Here is a 19,241-nt window from a genome sequence, read left to right on the forward strand (position 1 = left end):
GGAGAACACCTTGAGCTGCCTGTTTGTTTTCGGTCATCTTTGACACCTGAGGCCTTTACTGTAGCAGTACTGGGAGTGTCACAGCAAACTGAGTATGACACCGTGACAGCACAGAGGAGGCAGTCTCTGTAGCTTTAACAGACAGCCACAGCAGACAGACATTTCCTTGCAATTTGATCATGTGGACCTGTGCTGATCACACAGTGATGGAGCTAGGTTATGTGCCAGAGCTATGTGTGTGATAACAATAGCAGATAATTTGCCTGTGTTGTTCGAAAGGAATGTCAGAACTAGGATTCTTCTTATTTTCTGAATTTTTTCTCCCCTCCTCCGGCTCCCCCTCTTCCCCCTCTCCTGAAAGGCAGAGCGCTCATCAAGGCATGCCCTCGGTCTCACGGGGGCAGGAGTAGGAGAACATCAGGCAGGTCTCCTGCTGACGCCGCCCGCCACGGCGCTGCCTGCTGCCTCAGATGTAGAAACTACCCCTGTTAAGGAGCAATAACATTTAGAGAAGGCTGAGGAGGATTTTTGAATGTGCCTCACTTAAAATTCATAGTTGTCACGCTAAATAAATCAGCGTTCTTTGGCATAGCTTGAGAGTGAATAAGAGATGAGGCTTAAACGTTGGCAGACCTTAGTCTGACACATTCAATCATGTCAGAGACGGGCTGTCAGCTAGCGGAGCCGCATCTCCCTCCTACACACACACCCCTCTGAGTGTGTCACCTGGGATTATGTGTGGTTTGTTTTTTCTGCATGTGTTTCTCTGTTTCTCTGAATTTGTGTGTGTGTATGTGTGTGTTCTGTGTATGAGTGTTGCCTTCTTGTGTTGGTGTGCGACTGTGTGTGTAGAAGACAGCGGAGAGGTTGAGGCTCTGAGTGTGTGTGTGGAGAGGTAGTGAGACAGCAGTGGGGCCAGAGGAGTAGTCTTGTCTGCTGTGTATGAATAATCAAAGTGGGCTCTCATCATTAAATCATAGCCGTCCTGGTGGGATAGGAGAGAGAGGAGAGAGATCACAGTTACACTGCTGCAGGGGAACATGCTCTCAGACAGTGTTTCTGAGACGTGCCACGAGTCCTCTCTGCTCGTACTACCCACTTAGCTTCTGGAGAAACAGCTCCTTTAACACACACACACACACACACAGACAGACAGACAGACAGACAGACAGACAGACAGACAGACAGACAGACAGACAGACAGACAGACAGACAGACAGACAGACAGACAGACAGACAGACAGACAGACAGACAGACAGACAGACAGACAGACAGACAGACAGGAGAATGGCTACAGCACCAGCCCCCAGACTTATCCCATTGTCTTAGCCAGTAGGATGTACTGTATGGATGATCTTGTTAAACACATACAGTAAATATACACATTCATATACAATACATTATTTTATCTGCCTTAAAGTCCATTCCTCTCTGAAACATCAGCAACAGTGCACTGTACATACAGCATGTGCTGCCTTTGTAACAGATATCAATACAGCAGGTTGTACCATTAAGGCTTTCAATGTAACTGTGATCTACACAAACCTATGTGAGACAGTATAGGACTGTGTTGTGTATCTGTACAGTAGTAGAAGACACCTGCAGCAGTTTATAGCTGGACTGGGGTATTTCCCCAAATATACACACACGCACGCACGCACGCACGCACACACACACACACACACACACACTCACACACACACACACACACACACACAGAGCCGCTGCTAATAAGCGTGGTGCGTCGTAGTGTCGTAACGCCAGACGAGCTCTACACACCGTGGGGAGTTCAGACTAGTCACGGCTTTCCTCTGCTCTGTAGCACCCTGTCTCTGTCTCTGTCTCTGTCTCTGTCTGAGACGCTCTGCCTCAGGAACAACACGTAAACAGTTGCTGTCTGTCTGTATCAAAGATGCTGTAGCAGAGACAAGATTGCTTACCTGAAGGCCTGTTTTTGAACCATTAGTGTTCAATGTATTGTGGGAACCAGGGCGATCTAAATAGGAGTTCATGCTTCTCCATAGTTGACTATTCTCATGTTAGGCTTTAGGGTGGCAGAGGCCAGTCTGTGAACTTATAGTGAATTGTTAAAGGAGAATGTATGAGCCTCTGTTGAGTTAAATAAAAGTTACAATCTCTGCATCAATCTCTCCCTTTCTTTCCTCTCCCTCTCTCCCTCAGTCCCAGCCATGATCACGTCGTACCCCAACACCACCATGGCCACGGTGGGCCAGCAGAAGGAGATGAGCTGCACGGCCCACGGGGAGAAGCCCATCATGGTGCGCTGGGAGAAGGAGGAACGCATCATCAACCCAGAGACCAGCCGCTACACCGTCGTGGTCAAAGAGGTGGCTGACGAGGTCATCTCCACTCTGAAGGTGCGCTGGGGGCCTGGGGCCTCCACCTCAAAAGGGGGTGATGTATATTGTTGTGTTTGTACTGAGCTGGTATTAGTATAGTACGCTCTCAATATAGCATGAATAATTATAGTAGCCTTTGTACTTGCGGTGATTGATGCTGGACATTTTGTGTAGCCTATAAAATAACCAGAGGTTATTATCAGTTGAATACTGAACTATGATGGTGCATTATGGTGATGCTTCCTGGTTAAAAAGTACATTGACCTCTCCTCAGATTTTGCCCACTGTTCGGGAAGATTCTGGATTCTTCTCCTGCCATGCCATCAACTCCTATGGTGAAGACAGAGGGATCATTCAGTTAACAGTACAAGGTAAACCCCTGGCTTCTGCTCCAGCTTCTTAAGCTGTTTCTTCATAGTGGAACCTTTCTGTTGCTACTGTAAGTTGTTCCTGACTAAATAAGCCAATATCTCTGGGCCCTAGTTAACTTCAGCCTGCAGTTTGTTTTCTCCTTGTCAGGACAACTAAGTGAACAGGTAAACCTCTCTATCTAATCTGTGCGTGTGTGTGGTGTTAAACCCGTTTAGAACCTCCAGACCCTCCCGAGGTGGAGATCCGAGAGGTCAGAGACCGGACCATTGCCCTCCGCTGGACCATGGGCTTCGACGGAAACAGCCCTATCACAGGATATGACATTGAGTGCAAGAACAAATCAGGTAGCGCTGGCATATAGGCCTATGGAATAACGTGATAAATCCATATGAAATTGCATATGACATAGTTATAACTAAAGATGTTTCTGCATTAGCTAACTTGTTTGTTGTTGGTTGTCATGTCATACAGAGATGCTAATAGGTTCATTGCGTTTGCCCCTTCCCCCAGCCTCGTGGAATTCAGCCCAGATAACCAAAGACGTGTCCCCCCAGCTGAACCAGGCCACCATTATAGACCTGCACCCCTCCTCCACCTACAACATCCGCATTTTTGCCAAGAACGACATCGGCAAGAGCGATACCAGCAACGAGCTCACTATCACCACTGATGAAGCAGGTCAGCCCACGCAGATCTCTCCTTCACCGGGTCAAAACATCATGTAGTTATGTTCCAAACCAGGTTGACACATATTCTGTTTGTCTTCAGATTTTAGTCATGGATATGTATTTATTTGTATTGTAATATTCCCTTGAATACAGTAAAGGTCTGTCTCTCGTTCATAACAGAGCAAACATATTTCTAGTGCTGCATCGCCATCTAGTGAAATATTTCCTAAATATAATTAATGTCTGAATTGCCTCCGTCAAAGATGGTGGATTATACAGATGATTCAAAAAGGCCTTTTACCATGGAATTTTTTTTCCACAGTTCTGGTCTACTTAAGGGGTGTCTCTCCCATATGCACCAATGCGATAGCAGCTGGGTCTAGTCTACCTAATTAATTTGCCACACACCAACCAGAAAAAAGTATTGCTTTCCTCTATCGTCTCTGCTATCATCTCTGCCTCATTCAACTGAATCTCTCATAAGAGTATTTTGTGTTAATATTACACATCTGTTCTACAGCCCCTGATGGCCCTCCACAAGAAGTACAACTGGAGGCCACCTCTCCACAAAGCATCAAAGTCACCTGGAAGGTACTGTGTCTTCATGGAGTTAAACAGAGAGATGTTCCTGTTTCAATCTGTGTCATGAGTATGTACAGTCTGATCCATCCCTCCTCCTCCTCCTCCTCCTCCTCCTCCTCAGGCCCCCCACAAGCACCTTCAGAATGGGGTGATCCGGGGCTACCAGGTGGGTTACAGAGAGTACAGCTCTGGAGGCAGCTTCCAGTTTAACATCATCAGCATGGACACCACAGGGGACAGCAGTGAGAGCATCACCCTGGACAACCTGAGGAAGTTCACTGAGTACGGGGTGGTGGTGCAGGCGGCTAACCGTGCAGGCACCGGGCCCTCCTCTCAGGAGGTCATCACCAAAACACTGGAGGATGGTTAGTATGGATCAGGGGGTTAAGGGGTGGGGTAGGGTAGAGTTGTGTGTGTGTGTGCGTGTGCCTGCATTCACAGTGTGAAAATTCAATGCCGTAGGTAGACTACCATCTTCTGGATGATTGCTGAATTACCTCAAACCGAAAGATTTTAAATCAGCAATACAGTTAGAAGCCAGTAGGGGGAGTTCATTCAGCCTAGTTTGACCAGTGTCTGTACATTTGTCCTAACGTTGTTTCCCTCCTGTCCCTTAACAGTCCCCTCGCGTCCCCCTGAGAATGTCCTGGCCATGGCCAAGTCTCCAGAAGTCATCTCTCTTTCCTGGTTGACCCTGCCCAAAGAGGCCCTCAATGGAAACCTGCAGGGCTACAGAGTCATCTACTGGGCCAATCTGCCAGATGGAGGTAGGGGCTTATTAACAGACACTCAGAACACACCAGCTACCAGGCACTTAGCGGACCACTGGTGGTGTGAGCACTATGATCATAATGGTTTTAGCCCAGTCTCTAATTTTCAATATTAATTGTGCTATGTAGCATGTCATTGATCTTGTACTTGGCAGATTTGCACCCCTAGCTTAGTTTTTATTAGTAGTAGTAGTTTAGTTTTTAGTTTTCTCAACAGGTAACACTAGATCATGGGTTTGCCTTGTTGAATTTTTGCAATATTTCAGCAACATTGCCATTTTCCCCTTAATTTCATTCTGCCAGTGTTGGTCAAATTAGTTACAAATTAAACTTATAGCTTTAATACCAATGAGTATTATATCTCAATAGACACATCCTGTTCTGTATATAATCTAGTCCATTAGTTGTTTAGTAGCTTCATTCTAGTGAGGTGGGTTATATGGAGGAAGGTACCACAGGGCCAGAGTGGGCAGCACCCAGAGCTAACAACCTGCTCCTGCTCAGGCCCTGTGGATGAGATCCAGCCTGCAGCCTGCCGGGCCTCCATCAATAATTCACAGGATGCAGTATGTCACTGCTTCAGCTCTGTCTACAAGGACACTCAGTCAAGGACAGAGAAGACGCAGCAGACAGAGCACTACTGCCAGTAGTCAGTCATTACAATATCACAGATACTACCTCAGTCAAAAATCACCGTATTTTACTGTGTATGGGCATCATCTTGTATGGTAGTTTGCAGTGTGGTCTTACTGCATGTTATAGGCTTATTGTGTTATTGTGGTCACTGTACTGTAGTTCTTTGAATTCTATCACACTGGATCATAGACTTGATTTGACATGGTGTGTGATAAACTGTTGTGTAACCATTGTGTGACATTGTCAGAGTTGGGAGAGATCAGGAACGTGACCACCTCCTACCCGTCTCTGGAACTGGATGGTCTGGAGAAATACACCAACTACAGCATCCAGGTTCTGGCCTTCACCCGGGCCGGGGACGGGGTGCGCAGCGAGCAGATCTTCACCCGGACCAAGGAAGACAGTGAGATACAAATCCTGGCTTGAGATACACTTGAGATACACTTGAGATAGATGTGGATCACTGCTTTCACATTGACATCACAGCATGATTCCTGCAAAAGTTCAAGCTATGCATGCATACGTCAAATCAGATTTCAGGAATAAAGCACTGTCTGCAATGGGCTTGAATAGGGCCATGAGCCCATATGTTTCTATTAATACTTGCAGTATATATGTATGTTTAACATAATCTTTACTCTCCTTCCTCCCTCTAGTCCCTGGGCCTCCAGCGGGGGTTAAGGCCGCAGCCTCCACCAGCTCCGTGGTGTTTGTGTCCTGGCTCCCTCCTCTCAAACTCAACGGCATCATTAGGAAGTACATCGTCTTCTGCTCCAACCACCCCACTGTACGGAGCTCTATTATCATTACCACAGCTCTCATTATAACGCCGCCTCCAGTCCTGCCATTCTGGGCTGTATTTGAAAGTTCTGTACGGAGAGAGAATACTCTTGAAGATTACTCCCCTGTTAAACGCACAGATGTGTAACCCCCTTTCCTTTCTCCGTCCCTCTCTCCAGGTGATGAGTGAGTTTGAGGCTTCTCCTGATGTATATTTCTACAGAGTGCCAAACCTGGCCCGCAACAGGAAGTACAGCATCTGGGTGGTTGCCGTGACAGCCGCTGGGCGAGGCAACAGCAGTGAGACCATCACAGTGGAACCTCGGGCCAAAGGTACAGGCCTGTGTAATAGTGTAACTATCAAAACTAATCTGGCTGAAGTATTATTGATTGCACTATGGTGTTGGCATCTATGATATTGCTTGAGTTCTGTTTTTATTCATCATTGTTTTTCATAGGAGTAGAATGGTACAGTCACAGTGGTGCATGTATGTAACCCCCATAGCTCCGGCCAGGATCCTGACGTTCAACGGAACAGTGACTACACCCTGGATGAGGGACATCATTCTGCCCTGCAAGGCGGTCGGAGATCCACCCCCCACCATCAAGTGGCTAAAGGGAAAGTAAGTCAAGGCCATAGAGATGTATAGAGATCGCAACGTTGTATCTGTGCCATTATGGCGTCTGTGACAGCCATTGAGGCTATCTACATTTTAAAGTATTCAATTTTTTTCTTATTTTGACGTTTGAAAAAAGTGCAAAGCTAATATTGGTGACTTACCGCCACCTGCAGGGCTGGAGTCTTGAAGCAAATATTGTGTGTCGTTCATTTATTGTGGCCACTCTATGGCGGTCATATAGCTTTAAGCTGTTTACGAACTATGCAAACCATGCAAAACTGGGTTATTTCCAAGTAATGATCTCTATACATCTCTATGGTCAACACCCATCTGTCACATGATTCAACACAACGCAGGAATGTCTTCTTTTTTTTTTACTCTGATCACATACTGTACTGAACATCATGTGGTTAACTCTACCTCTCAACAGCAATGGTACCCCTGCTCCTGTTCTGATTGACGGACGCCACAGTGTCCATAGCAACGCTAGTTTCATCATCCGGACGGTGAAAGCAGAGGACTCTGGGAACTACAGCTGTGTGGCCAGCAACAACTGGGGCTCTGATGAAATCACGCTGAACCTGCAGGTTCAAGGTAAGACAGAGAGAGATGCAAAAGGAGAATTGTCCAAAACTGTCCAATACTAATTGGTACTAACACTTCAAAGGCCTTTCTATGTAGGTTACCAGTAGGTCTTCTGAGGACACTTTGTGGATAGTTTGATGTAGCACAGATGCTTTGTTGTCATGGATCTTGTTCAAAACATCACTCCTTTTGTTCTACAGTTCCTCCAGACCAACCACGCCTCACAGTTACCAAGACAACTACCACGTCAATCACTCTGTCCTGGATACCTGGGGACAATGGAGGAAGCTCCATCAGAGGTGAGTGACATTAGGCCATTTGGACACACCAGAGACACCTCTACAAGGCATAGACCTCCTTTCCAATACCCCAGTGACACTTCAACAAGACAAATATTCCCATTCAGACACAATAACTAATGACATTTCAAGAAGAGATAAAGTAGACCTCCATTCAGACACAATAACTAATGACATTTCAAGAAGAGATAAAGTAGACCTCCATTCAGACACACTAACTAATGACATTTCAACAAGAGAGAAATTAGACCTCCATTCAGACACACTAACTAATGACATTTCAACAAGAGATAAAGTAGACCTCCATTTGGTCAAACCAACAACACCTCGACAAGTCACTGGTAACTACTAAGACACACAAATGACACTTCAGTTACACGGCTAGTATCCTATTAGGACATTGGGTGAACAAAATCATCTTACAAGGCCCTCCACTTCTCATTATCTTGGACAGGCCTAGTAATTGTGTTGAGTGGGGTGCTAAAACAGTGGAGAGGGAATAGATTAAAAAGGAACAAAGTAGATTAGGTGGGTTAAAGTGAAAGGTTAAACCACTCAGTCAAGAAGAAAGCCCAATCACAGAAGGAGTAGCACTGGTGATTTATCATAGCTGGTCATCACTGGAACACAACAGGCTTCTGGCCTCTCAGGCTTTTTAAAAGAGATTTTAAGGGATATCCAGGATGATTTCCTATGGTATCAAATGATTTTGTTTAGTCTTTGCTCTAACACCAATACAGTGTCTTATTTTCCTCTTGTCCGAGGAAATGGTGGCTATGATCAGGTGCTGTTGTCCTGCCTTATGTTACATTTAATGTTAATCAATCTCAATGGCATGTTTATAGGTATTTAGCCGATGTCTAACACTGAACAATCTGTTGGAAGGGAAGTGCAAATACTACAAGGTTCCACTTTGCTGTGCCAGCACTGTGAGTGATTATCTGGGTAATGTAGTTATTAGATTAACTTGGAGTATGTTGGGAGAGATTTTACAGTTATGCTCTGTCTCTGTCTTTTTCTCTTTCTGTAGGCTACATCCTGCAGTACTCAGAGGACAACAGTGAGCAGTGGGGCAGCTTTCCCATCAGCCCTAGTGAGCGGTCGTACCGTCTGGAGAACCTGAAGTGTGGCACCTGGTACAAGTTCACCCTGACTGCTCAGAACGGAGTGGGCCCCGGACGCATCAGTGAGATCATTGAAGCAAAGACCCACGGAAAAGGTGAAGTCTTTTTTAGCAAGGATGGGCAACTGGCCCTTGGATCATTTTTTTTTTTTTTTTTTACTCAGTCGGGTTCTAAACTTTCTATTGCAAGTTAGAATAGTTGAATAGACAAAGTTCAATTTTGAAATTTGGTTGTGCATCAGTAGTTTTTGTCTTATGTCAGTCACTGATAGTCAATCAATTAACCACGTCAGCTAAACATTTCTAGAATGGTAAATTAGTCTAGCGGCCAGCTATCTAAACTTAGTAATCATGGTCGAATTACCGGCCGAGGGGCCCCCATTGATTTTGTTAGTCAGTCTCACTCAGATATCAAAGATATCACTAACTGCAAACACTTCTCTCCACCCTATGGTAAAATATAAAACAGCTAATGTTCCTCTCCACCCCATGGCAAAATGAGTAGAATTGCATGAAATTAGTTATAAAACTGCAACATTTTTGCTACGCCCAATGGCAAAATGTGTAGAATTGCACGAAATTAACTTTAAAACGTTAAAAAAAATCAGTCCACTGTCAAGAGGGGGGCTGCTGAAATGTTTTGCTCACAACGTGGTGGCGGTGGGGTGGGGTGTGTGTGGGCACATGTGGGTATGCAGACCTGCAAGCAACTTTTTTTGTGGCCCCCACCCCCTTCAATGTTGCCCATCCATGCTCTATAGCATCTCCACCACCACTGTCCCCTTAGAACTGACTCTAACTCAACAGTTCCATCCAACATTTTATCAAGCAATCCCTCAGACTAGCTCAATTATTATGTGACCTGATCTGGCTCATGAATAAAATGTTACAGGCATCCTTAGAAGTCTACATCTGATCTCTTCACCCCTCTTCTTTCCAGAGCCCCAGTTTGCCAAAGAACATGAGCTGTTTGCCAGCATCAACTCCACCCGGGTCAGGCTCAATCTAATTGGGTGGAACAATGGTGGCTGCCCAATCACCTCGTTCACCCTGGAGTACCATCCGATGGACACGGCAACGTGGACCACGGCTCAGCGCACCTCCCTAACCAAGAGCTACATCCTGTATGACCTGGCGGAGGCAACCTGGTACGAGCTGCAGATGAAAGTGGTCAATAGCGCCGGCTCCGCCGAGAAGAAGATCATGTTTGCCACGCTCAACGCCGATGGAAGTGAGTTCAGTTCAGTGGTCTTCTAGTATGATAAATTTTTTTCCTGAACCAGGGTCATTTCATATACCAAAGAAGGCCTTCCAAAGAGACATATTTGACTACGATCCTTCAACCCTGGTGGTGCATCCTTAAATAGTCATGCCTGAATACTCAGGATGGTAGGTTCCCCAAGCTTATCTGGTTCCTCCCTCCGCAGGCACCATCCCTCCTCTGTTGAAGACAGTGGACCCCATCACAGACAACATGTCAGGCAACGAGGGGCTGAAGATGATGGTGACCATCACCTGTATCCTGGTGGCTGCTGTCATGGTCTTCATCCTCCTGATGGTGCTGAAGAGGCGGAGGAGGGAGCAGAGGCTCAAGAGGCTACGCGGTGAGTCAGAACACACGCACAAGCACGTACACACACAATAGAAACAAAGCACTTAATAACACACAAGCACTTTTTAGAGCTGTATGCTTCATGCTCAAGAGAGTGAGGATCAATTAACCTGAGCAGAACCAGTAGAATTGTGACTATTGACTTTCATTATGTAATAGATTGTTTTACTTAACCAGGCAAGTCAGTTAGGAACACATTCTTATTTACAATGACAGCCTAGGAACAGTGGGTTAACTGCCTTGTTCAGGGGCAGAACGACAGATTTTGACCTTGTCAGCTCAGGGATTTGATCTCGCAACACTTTTGGTTACTGGCCCAACACTCTAACCACTAGCTAGGCTACCTGCCACCCCGAGAGGCTAAGAGGCTATCAGTTTAGCTAACAGCGTAGAACGGTCTGATCGGATCTAGTGTTCCACTTTTAATTTGCCCCACTCTAATGTTCTAGTTTTGCACATCTAGGAAATTAGCTTGGTGCTTTTGATTTTAATATGTTAGCTTCTGTCAACTCTGCGTTGTTACTAATTTACTATATGCTGACTTTACAGATGCAAAAAGCCTGGCAGAAATGCTGATGAGGTACGTGAAGAGGAATACATGTTAACTTTAGATAGGAATCATAAAATACTTTAAACTAACTGTCCAGTGTTTCCAGTATTACCTATAATTACTTACAATATGAGTGAAATAGTTTCCCTTCCAACGTTTTTCATTCAGTTTTTTTAAAACAACTTTTCTGTGTTGGAATGGTGTGTGCGTACCCCGACAACAGAATGTTGTGGGCGTATACCAGCCATTAAAATTATTAATACAAATAGATTGCTGATGATTGGCCAGCTCATCCTCCTCTAGACCGCTGATTGGCCAGCTCATCCTCCTCAGGAGTATGATATACTGTATGAGGAAATAGCAAGTCTTTTTAAAAGAGTCTTTTGGACAGTTACTTTAAAACTATGACTGAATACTTGCAAACAATACTATCTCCTAGTAAAAACACACGGACACCAGACACATCCAACAAGCAGCAGCCCATGAGAATGCACATCGATATCCCCCGAGCCCAGCTGCTCATCGAGGAGAGAGATACTATGGAGATTATTGGTGAGACCCCTGTCTTCTCCACCGGTTTACAGTATGCTTATCCCTTGCATGTTATATTTGATCGTCTTTTCTAAGAACTCATTGTCTCCCTCCCTGTTTTCTGTCTGTCAGACGACAGGTCGACGGTGCTGCTGACAGATAATGACTTTGGGGAGACGTCCAAACAGAAGTCGTCCACGGTCACGCACACAGTCCATTACCAGTCCCTGTCACAGGCCACCGGCCCGCTGGTGGACGTCTCCGACGCCCGGCCTGGAACCAGTAAGAGCCTTACCTCTTTAATCACCTCTATATCCCACCCCTCACCACCTTTACTCTGACCTACAGTAAGCTACTAGCCTAATGGCATCCCCTGGAAAAATAAGAGAATGCTTATGCTTATGCTTATCTTTGTCAAGATTAATATTATTTTATATAGTTGCATTCAATCCAAGCATCATTGTACATATTTCTCTCTCATGTGCATGTAACTGTACCCCAGTCCTCCAATCAGTGTTTAGACTTTAGAGTTTTTTTTTATAAACAATAGCTCTAACATACCCTGATCCCAAATCCATTCTAAGCAAACTACAATCTTCAGCTTATCATAGTTTCAACACTTACAGAGCCCACAGCCCAGAGCAGTGTGAGTCAAGGCAGTGGCTAGACAGTGGCCTATGGAGGCTCTTGCTGCTGAGCCAGTAGAGTTGAGCTGATGAAGAGTGGAGAGCCCTCTGGCTCCACCTGACCGCTCACCTGATTGGGCTCATTGAGGCTGGCCAGGAAGCACAGTGGGCCCCCCAAAAAACGAATAAACAATAAGCACAGTGAGCCTGAACCTTATCTGCTGACTCAGACACATCTATCCAGAGTGTTGGGCAAACACTGCCCGCTGTGCCAGTTTCCAACCCACTGATGGAATTACTACTATCTACTACTATTACCACTGCTATTCTTCTCTGGCTTCTCCAGGCCGGATCTAATCATGGCCATTCTAAAGGGACATTCTAATTTGGTGCCATTGATGCATAGCACAGTAGGTTAAATGTCTGGGTCAGACCGAATATGATACTATTTTTGTCTTTGGGAAATATTATATCGACTGTGAAAGGTTAGGATGATACTGTAATTTCAAACCTATGAATTATTATTGATCAATAGATGTTTGTGTAATTTGATACACAGACAATCAAGACTCAATATACAGTATGCAATTTACTTTCTAGTAGCTCTTCAGTGGTATGTCCGAAATGGCACCCTATTCTATATGGACACTGGTCAAAAGTAGTGCACTACATAGGGGATAGGGTGCCAATTCTAAAACTGCCTAGGCCTGACACTGCCTATGCCTCTCACCAGTAAAGACCTTGGCCCTTTCATGCCCAGACCCCACAGCACGCCGCACTGCCAAAGCAGGCCCTGCAGCCAGCAGGAACCGCTATGCCAGCCAGTGGACTCTGAACCGGCCACAACCACCCACCTCCTCCCACACCCTGAGCACAGACTGGAGACTGCCCACACCGCGTGCTGCCGGCTCTGTGGACAAGGAGAGCGACAGCTACAGTGTCAGCCCATCGCAGGACACAGGTACTGGACTGACCCTATGTCTCACATACAACATTAGTCTGCAGCAAAGGGGAGACCACTACTACTGTACGTGGAAGGGTCAGAGTGCTCACGGTATGTTTTAAGATATTTCCTATATATCTTAGGAAATTTCAGCTATATACATACACTATAATGGATGTTGTCTCTGTGTGTTTGTGTGTGACTACGCAGACCGCGCGCGGAGCAGCATGGTGTCGACGGAGAGCGCGTCGTCCACGTACGAGGAGCTGGCCCGGGCCTACGAGCACGCCAAGATGGAGGAGCACCTGCGGCACGCCAAGTTCACTATCACAGAGTGCTTCATCTCCGACACCTCCTCGGAGCAAATGACAGCCGGCACCAACGACTACACAGACAGCCTGGCATCTAGCACGCCGTCTGAGTCAGGCATCTGCAGGTTCACAGCCTCCCCGCCCAAGCCTCAGGACATCAGCCGGGTCATGAACATGGCCGCACCAAAGGCCCACAGACCGGGTAAGGAGAAGGCAGCACTCATATACAGAACAGACATACACCGCAAACATACAGTACAGTTCAAACCTTACTGAAAGGAAATGATTCTGTATTATTTTCCTCATTACTCTAGATCAGTGTTTTCCAGGCATATTTCCCTCGACAAGCACACCTGATTCTACTAATCATCAAGCCCATGACAAGTTGAATCAGGTGTTTTCGTCTGGGGCTACAACAAAAATGTGTACTGTTGGGGTTACTGGAGGACCGGAGTTGGAAAACACTGCTATAGATAGCAGTTCAGTTCTGCTCCAATTAGGCCTTGGGCCACAGCATTACAACTGTAACTTTTCATTTAACACAGCATTTTACAAAATGCCTATTGCAAAATAGTGATCATGAGATACTCTTCCTCAGATAACACCTCTGGCATGCTGTTAATGCTCGATGAAGTACAAACACCATTAAAACCCAGTAATACCCCTCACAGTGCTGTGTTTAGCTTCAGCTCTCTGCACATGGAGGAGCAGTCCTTACGTCCGTCTGTCAGGCTATCCGCCTTTCTGACACTGTCCTCTCCCAGGTTGGCCTCATATGACCTGCTTCTTCTCACCTCCCATTCCTATTGGTTACACTGTCTAGCACAGTTTGTGGACAGACCAAACAGACTGGGTTGAAATACATAGATATGAGGAAATTCCCATTTTCAAATATTTTTTGTAAAAAATACACACATACACAGAGACAGAATGTATTGTGCGTTTAGTGAGTCCTGGCCTGCCTAGTTGTCATTCTGGGCGGGGGGTATGAAGACTAGCTAGTTGTTGATGGTGTCTGGAGGTAGGGACTGGGCTGGGGTGAGCGAGGCGAGGTAGACAGGTTTTGGCTATCTGAGCTGGGTCTTGAGTTTCCGTTCCTCATTATGTTTTCATGGTGAGTACACAAGCCATCTGCCCACAGTCATCAGCCAGCAGGAGGCTTAAACCGTCAGCTAAGGGCAAGTAGAGGCTATCTGTCAAGCCAATCTAAAGCTATTGTCTGTCAATACAAAACAGCACTTTACTTCCACAATGGAGACGTTCAGCGTGATATCGGTCTTTCAGACGCAGAGCCTGATGTAGCGTCGTGCTAACCCTGGTTTCACTTTCATCCAGCGGGAGTTGGGCGACACCAGCGACACATAGACACGTTTAGAGGTTTCTACAGTAAGTCCCTGTTGAAGACCGTTGTTACCAGTCTTGTATGCCATCAGCCAGCTCTGTTGTGGCACACACTGTGGAATTCACCCATGTTAGTTTGAACACAGTTCATTTTTGTGTGCTTTTTCCTAGTGAGTGTCAGTATGATCAGAAAAAAAAGTCAATTTTCAATATAAAATGTCAACGGCTGTCTGTCTGTCTGTCTGTCTGTCTGTCTGTCTGTCTGTCTGTCTGTCTGTCTGTCTGTCTCTGTCTCTGTCTCTGTCTGTCTGTCTGTCTGTCTGTCTGTCTAGGCCAGTGGCCCACTGTCCCCTGCCCCCCCCCCCCCTTCTGTAGTAATGTACCTTTGCCCTGAGTTGACACTGTGACCTCATCTGTCATTCACACAGGGATACGGAGGAGGGCACAGGCCTCTCTCCTGTTACTCTGACACGTGTCAATCACAATCACACACACCTGATACAGTAGGTCAACCTGGGGTCAGTAGGTCAACCTGGCAAGCCCATTTCTTTGTATGTGTGAGTGTGTGTGTGCGAGTGCGAGTGCGTGCGTGTGTGTGTGTGACAATAGAGTGATTGGGGCAAGCTGGAAGGAAACATTGGGCAACAATCTGTGTTACCGCTCATAAACAGTCTGTCCTGTGCAATTACTGTTATGAGCCAATCATAGAGGATGATCTTGAGGTTCTCAGCTCATAAACATTTACTGCAACACTGTTTCTTGTGTTGAGTAGTCAAAATGTGATGGGCCTTTAAACAAGCCAAGGTGTCTCTGTGTGTTTGGGTGTGTTTGGGTGTGTGTGGGTGTGTGTGTGGGTATGCGCGATGTGTCTGTATGTTTACTAGTGTGTGGGTAGTTGAAGGCCAGATTACAGAAAATGAGAACAGCTCCCATTAGCGCAGATCGACTTGGGCACACAGAATGTTGAAACATTCATATACATCAACCCCCAAACCCCCGCATAGAGACATAATGCATGACTGGGAATCATTGTTGTGTAGCTGATATAAGTTGTGCCATTACCCACGCCCTGCAATTTACAGCCTGATGGATTTCAGCTAAATAAATTCCCAATGAGCTCCCAAAGAAAAGCTTTAAAATGGTTGCCATTTACAGGTTTTTAATAAAGCCTATTAGATACACAGTAAATTATTCATGCTCCCTGTGAACTCTGGGATTAAGTCACTAAGGTCACATGTAGGATACAATCTACATAGATGGGCCGGTCCTCCTCTGTGTGGTGGGGGATAGTGATTTGGCATTGAAAAGACCAGTCACTGAAGCCTGCTGATCTCTGTGGCCTCTGAAAGATGAATATTGAAGACATCCATTAGAACAGTAATGGAACAGTACACGTCTCCCCACCACTCCTAATCAAGTGTAAAATCTTCAGTACGACTCATACATCTCTGGCTACTGGACACGTCTTTGTGATTATCTAATTTACTAAATGAAATATGTAATTTATTCAGTGGATGAGATACATTTACAGCAGACAACTCAACCGTGTCCAGTGATTCACTGTCTGCGTGGGGGAATACTGTGTTGAGAAGTCTTTTAAAATGCTGCAGTGTCATTAACTCAATGTACGCTTGGGTTACGTCACATGCTTGGTTTGTTCTGGTCCTGGACAGCAAAGAATCTGTCTCTGAATGAGATTTGAAGCACCTTTCTGCTTCAGTTAAGCCCAAGTACAGATGAGGAGAGTTTGAGAGTGGGCAGTGCAGGACTGTTCGATGTGATAGTCCTGAATCAAATTTCAATCAAATTTATTTTATATAGCCCTTCGTACATCAGCTGATATCTCAAAGTGCTGTACAGAAACCCAGCCTAAAACCCCAAACAGCAAGCAATGCAGGTGAAGAAGCACGGTGGCTAGGAAAAACTCCCTAGAAAGGCCAAAACCTAGGAAGAAACCTAGAGAGGAACCAGGCTATGTGGGGTGGCCAGTCCTCTTCTGGCTGTGCCGGGTGGAGATTATAACAAAACATGGTCAAGATGTTCAAATGTTCATAAATGACCAGCATGGTCAAATAATAATAAGGCAGAATAGTTGAAACTGGAGCAGCAGCACAGTCAGGTGGACTGGGGACAGCAAGGAGTCATCATGTCAGGTATTCCTGGGGCATGGTCCTAGGGCTCAGGTCCTCCGAGAGAGAGAAAGAAAGAGAGAATTAGAGAGAGCATATGTGGGATGGCCAGTCCTCTTCTGGCTGTGCCGGGTGGAGATTATAACAGAAGAAATGGAAAGGTGATTTGAATATGAATTTGACAGGTTAATGCAGCAATATCATAGGATAAGTAATCCCTTCGCCAAGCCATGTAAAATGATATCGTCCTGAAATCATTATAGAATCTGTATCCTCCCGACTCAATATGATAGATTAGATTACATTATCCAAACTGAAATCATATTTCCTCCACTCATATGATTTCCTATCATATACCATATATCCTGACAGTAAGTACATACCATATGAAAATACCTACTATGGAATCGAAAGTAACCGAGTAATGCTGACATTGAGAATTTTCCTCCCAGCTCAGTGTAGTGAGTGTACCCCTCTAACCTTCCTGATTGGGTACCCCTCTAACCTTCCTGACTGGGTACCCCTCTAACCTTCCTGATTGGTTACCCCTCTAACCTTCCTGATTGGGTACCCCGCTAACCTTCCTGATTGGTTAACCCGCTAACCTTCCTGACTGGTACCCCTCTAACCTTCCTGACTGGTACCCCTCTAACCTTCCTGATTGGGTACCCCGCTAACCTTCCTGACTGGTACCCCTCTAACCTTCCTGACTGGGTACCCCTCTAACCTGCCTGACTGGTACCCCTCTAACCCCCTCTCTGGTCTCATCCCTCAGGTGGAGAGCTGGTGCACCTGCCCCCGTACCTACGCATGGACTTCCTGTTAAACCGTGGCTCTGTGTTGGGAGGCCGGGGGTCCAACGGTGGTAACGGAGGAGGGGAGGCAGGGGCGTTGGGCCAGGCGTGTCTGGAGCCCCAGAAGAGCCGCACCCTGAAACGGCCCCCGCTCCTGGAGCCCACACCCATGGAGGTGCCCACGTCCAGGGAGGTGCAGCAGTGGCAGCCAGGGACTGCCTCCACCCTGCCCCAGCGTGAGCCCACTGGCCGTGAGGCCACCGGAGACCTGGCCCAGGCACAGGCCGCCAAGCTCAGTAGCTCACAGGAGTCCCTGCTAGATTCCAGAGGACACTTAAAACAGAGCAACAACCCCTACGCAAAGTCCTACACACTGGTATAACACAAGGAGTTACACACTCCAGGACTTGGACTGTATACTGTACTGCAGCTCTACACAGAGAGCTGGCACGGAACTATGATGATGATGGACACTTTTCAACAACAACTGAAGTTGTATATTTCTGGCTCCAAGTATTCCTTTCTTTTGTTCTTTCTCCCTTCTTTCCTCTTCTGGCTGTCTCATTTCTCTGTTTTATTTTCTATTTTGAGTATTATTTTATTCTAAACACCATATGAAATTGCCAAAATAATGTATTTAAATTTGACAGAGAAAAATACTATTGAATTTATATCAAGGACAATTACAGTCATTATTATTATATATAAAAATATAGAAATGTCTAAAAACAGGAAGAAGAAGAGGAGGACTCTGCAAGGGGATATTGCTTTCTTCATTTATTTATTTTGTATGTCGCAGTGTGATCAAATCGATGATTAAGTATCTGGCCGTTTTTCAACAACGAGAGGAGCCAAGGAAAATAACTCCATTAAAGCTGAACCTGTCTGTCCATGCCGTCTACTCAATCTACTCAGATAGATTGTTACTACGTTCTTCAATCTTTCCAATGACTGCATGGGGACTGATCTATGACAATTATAGGAATGGCTGGAAAATCCAAAAGAGAATCTTGTCACACTATGAAAATTATACAATGTGAATATATATAAAAGAGATCACTTTTATTTGTGGATATTACAGGGAAAATGATTTGGTTAATAAAGTCCTTAGTCATGTTTGCACACGCGGGTTTGATTGGAGATACTACTGTTTCTTCTCTCTGTTCCTCCATCTCTACCCTCTCAGCCACCACAGAGCCCAGCACACAGATCGCTTAATCAAATCATCAAACCTAATTGTATTTGTCACATGCACCGATTACAACAGGTGTAGTAGACCTTACCGTGAAACACATACTTACAGCCCTTAACCAACAGGTGTAGTAGACCTTACCGTGAAACACATACTTACAGCCCTTAACCAACGGGTGTAGTAGACCTTACCGTGAAACACATACTTACAGCCCTTAACCAACAGGTGTAGTAGACCTTACCGTGAAACACATACTTACAGCCCTTAACCAACAGGTGTAGTAGACCTTACCGTGAAACACATACTTACAGCCCTTAACCAACAGATGTAGTAGACCTTACCGTGAAACACATACTTACATCCCTTAACCAACAGGTGTAGTAGACCTTACCGTGAAACACATACTTACAGCCCTT

The 19,241-nt window shown here is 45.7% G+C and overlaps 1 protein-coding gene across 4 annotated transcripts in view; it reads left to right on the forward strand.

Annotated features, from left to right (window-relative positions):
* Positions 1 to 18,755, forward strand: part of LOC110507829 (Down syndrome cell adhesion molecule homolog) — a 123,399-nt gene extending 104,644 nt beyond the window's left edge. The window contains exons 12-33 of one of the 4 annotated variants that reach the window (XM_021588122.2): positions 2,183 to 2,379; positions 2,636 to 2,732; positions 2,949 to 3,077; positions 3,244 to 3,411; positions 3,922 to 3,992; positions 4,105 to 4,348; positions 4,604 to 4,750; positions 5,637 to 5,792; positions 6,046 to 6,176; positions 6,349 to 6,502; positions 6,675 to 6,792; positions 7,220 to 7,383; positions 7,575 to 7,673; positions 8,704 to 8,892; positions 9,737 to 10,027; positions 10,224 to 10,400; positions 10,958 to 10,988; positions 11,398 to 11,510; positions 11,622 to 11,771; positions 12,849 to 13,169; positions 13,269 to 13,571; positions 17,615 to 18,755. In XM_021588122.2, coding sequence (XP_021443797.1) covers positions 2,183 to 2,379; positions 2,636 to 2,732; positions 2,949 to 3,077; positions 3,244 to 3,411; positions 3,922 to 3,992; positions 4,105 to 4,348; positions 4,604 to 4,750; positions 5,637 to 5,792; positions 6,046 to 6,176; positions 6,349 to 6,502; positions 6,675 to 6,792; positions 7,220 to 7,383; positions 7,575 to 7,673; positions 8,704 to 8,892; positions 9,737 to 10,027; positions 10,224 to 10,400; positions 10,958 to 10,988; positions 11,398 to 11,510; positions 11,622 to 11,771; positions 12,849 to 13,169; positions 13,269 to 13,571; positions 17,615 to 18,015 — 3,851 coding nt within the window. In that variant the 3' untranslated portion in view covers positions 18,016 to 18,755. The remainder of the gene's footprint in view (positions 1 to 2,182; positions 2,380 to 2,635; positions 2,733 to 2,948; positions 3,078 to 3,243; positions 3,412 to 3,921; positions 3,993 to 4,104; positions 4,349 to 4,603; positions 4,751 to 5,636; positions 5,793 to 6,045; positions 6,177 to 6,348; positions 6,503 to 6,674; positions 6,793 to 7,219; positions 7,384 to 7,574; positions 7,674 to 8,703; positions 8,893 to 9,736; positions 10,028 to 10,223; positions 10,401 to 10,957; positions 10,989 to 11,397; positions 11,511 to 11,621; positions 11,772 to 12,848; positions 13,170 to 13,268; positions 13,572 to 17,614) is intronic. The other 3 variants (XM_021588123.2, XM_021588124.2, XM_021588125.2) reach the window with 3 other exon arrangements.
* The last annotated feature ends 486 nt before the right edge of the window (positions 18,756 to 19,241 follow it).

The sequence above is a fragment of the Oncorhynchus mykiss genome, chromosome 27, assembly GCF_013265735.2.
Source record: "Oncorhynchus mykiss isolate Arlee chromosome 27, USDA_OmykA_1.1, whole genome shotgun sequence".
NCBI lineage: Eukaryota > Metazoa > Chordata > Actinopteri > Salmoniformes > Salmonidae > Oncorhynchus > Oncorhynchus mykiss.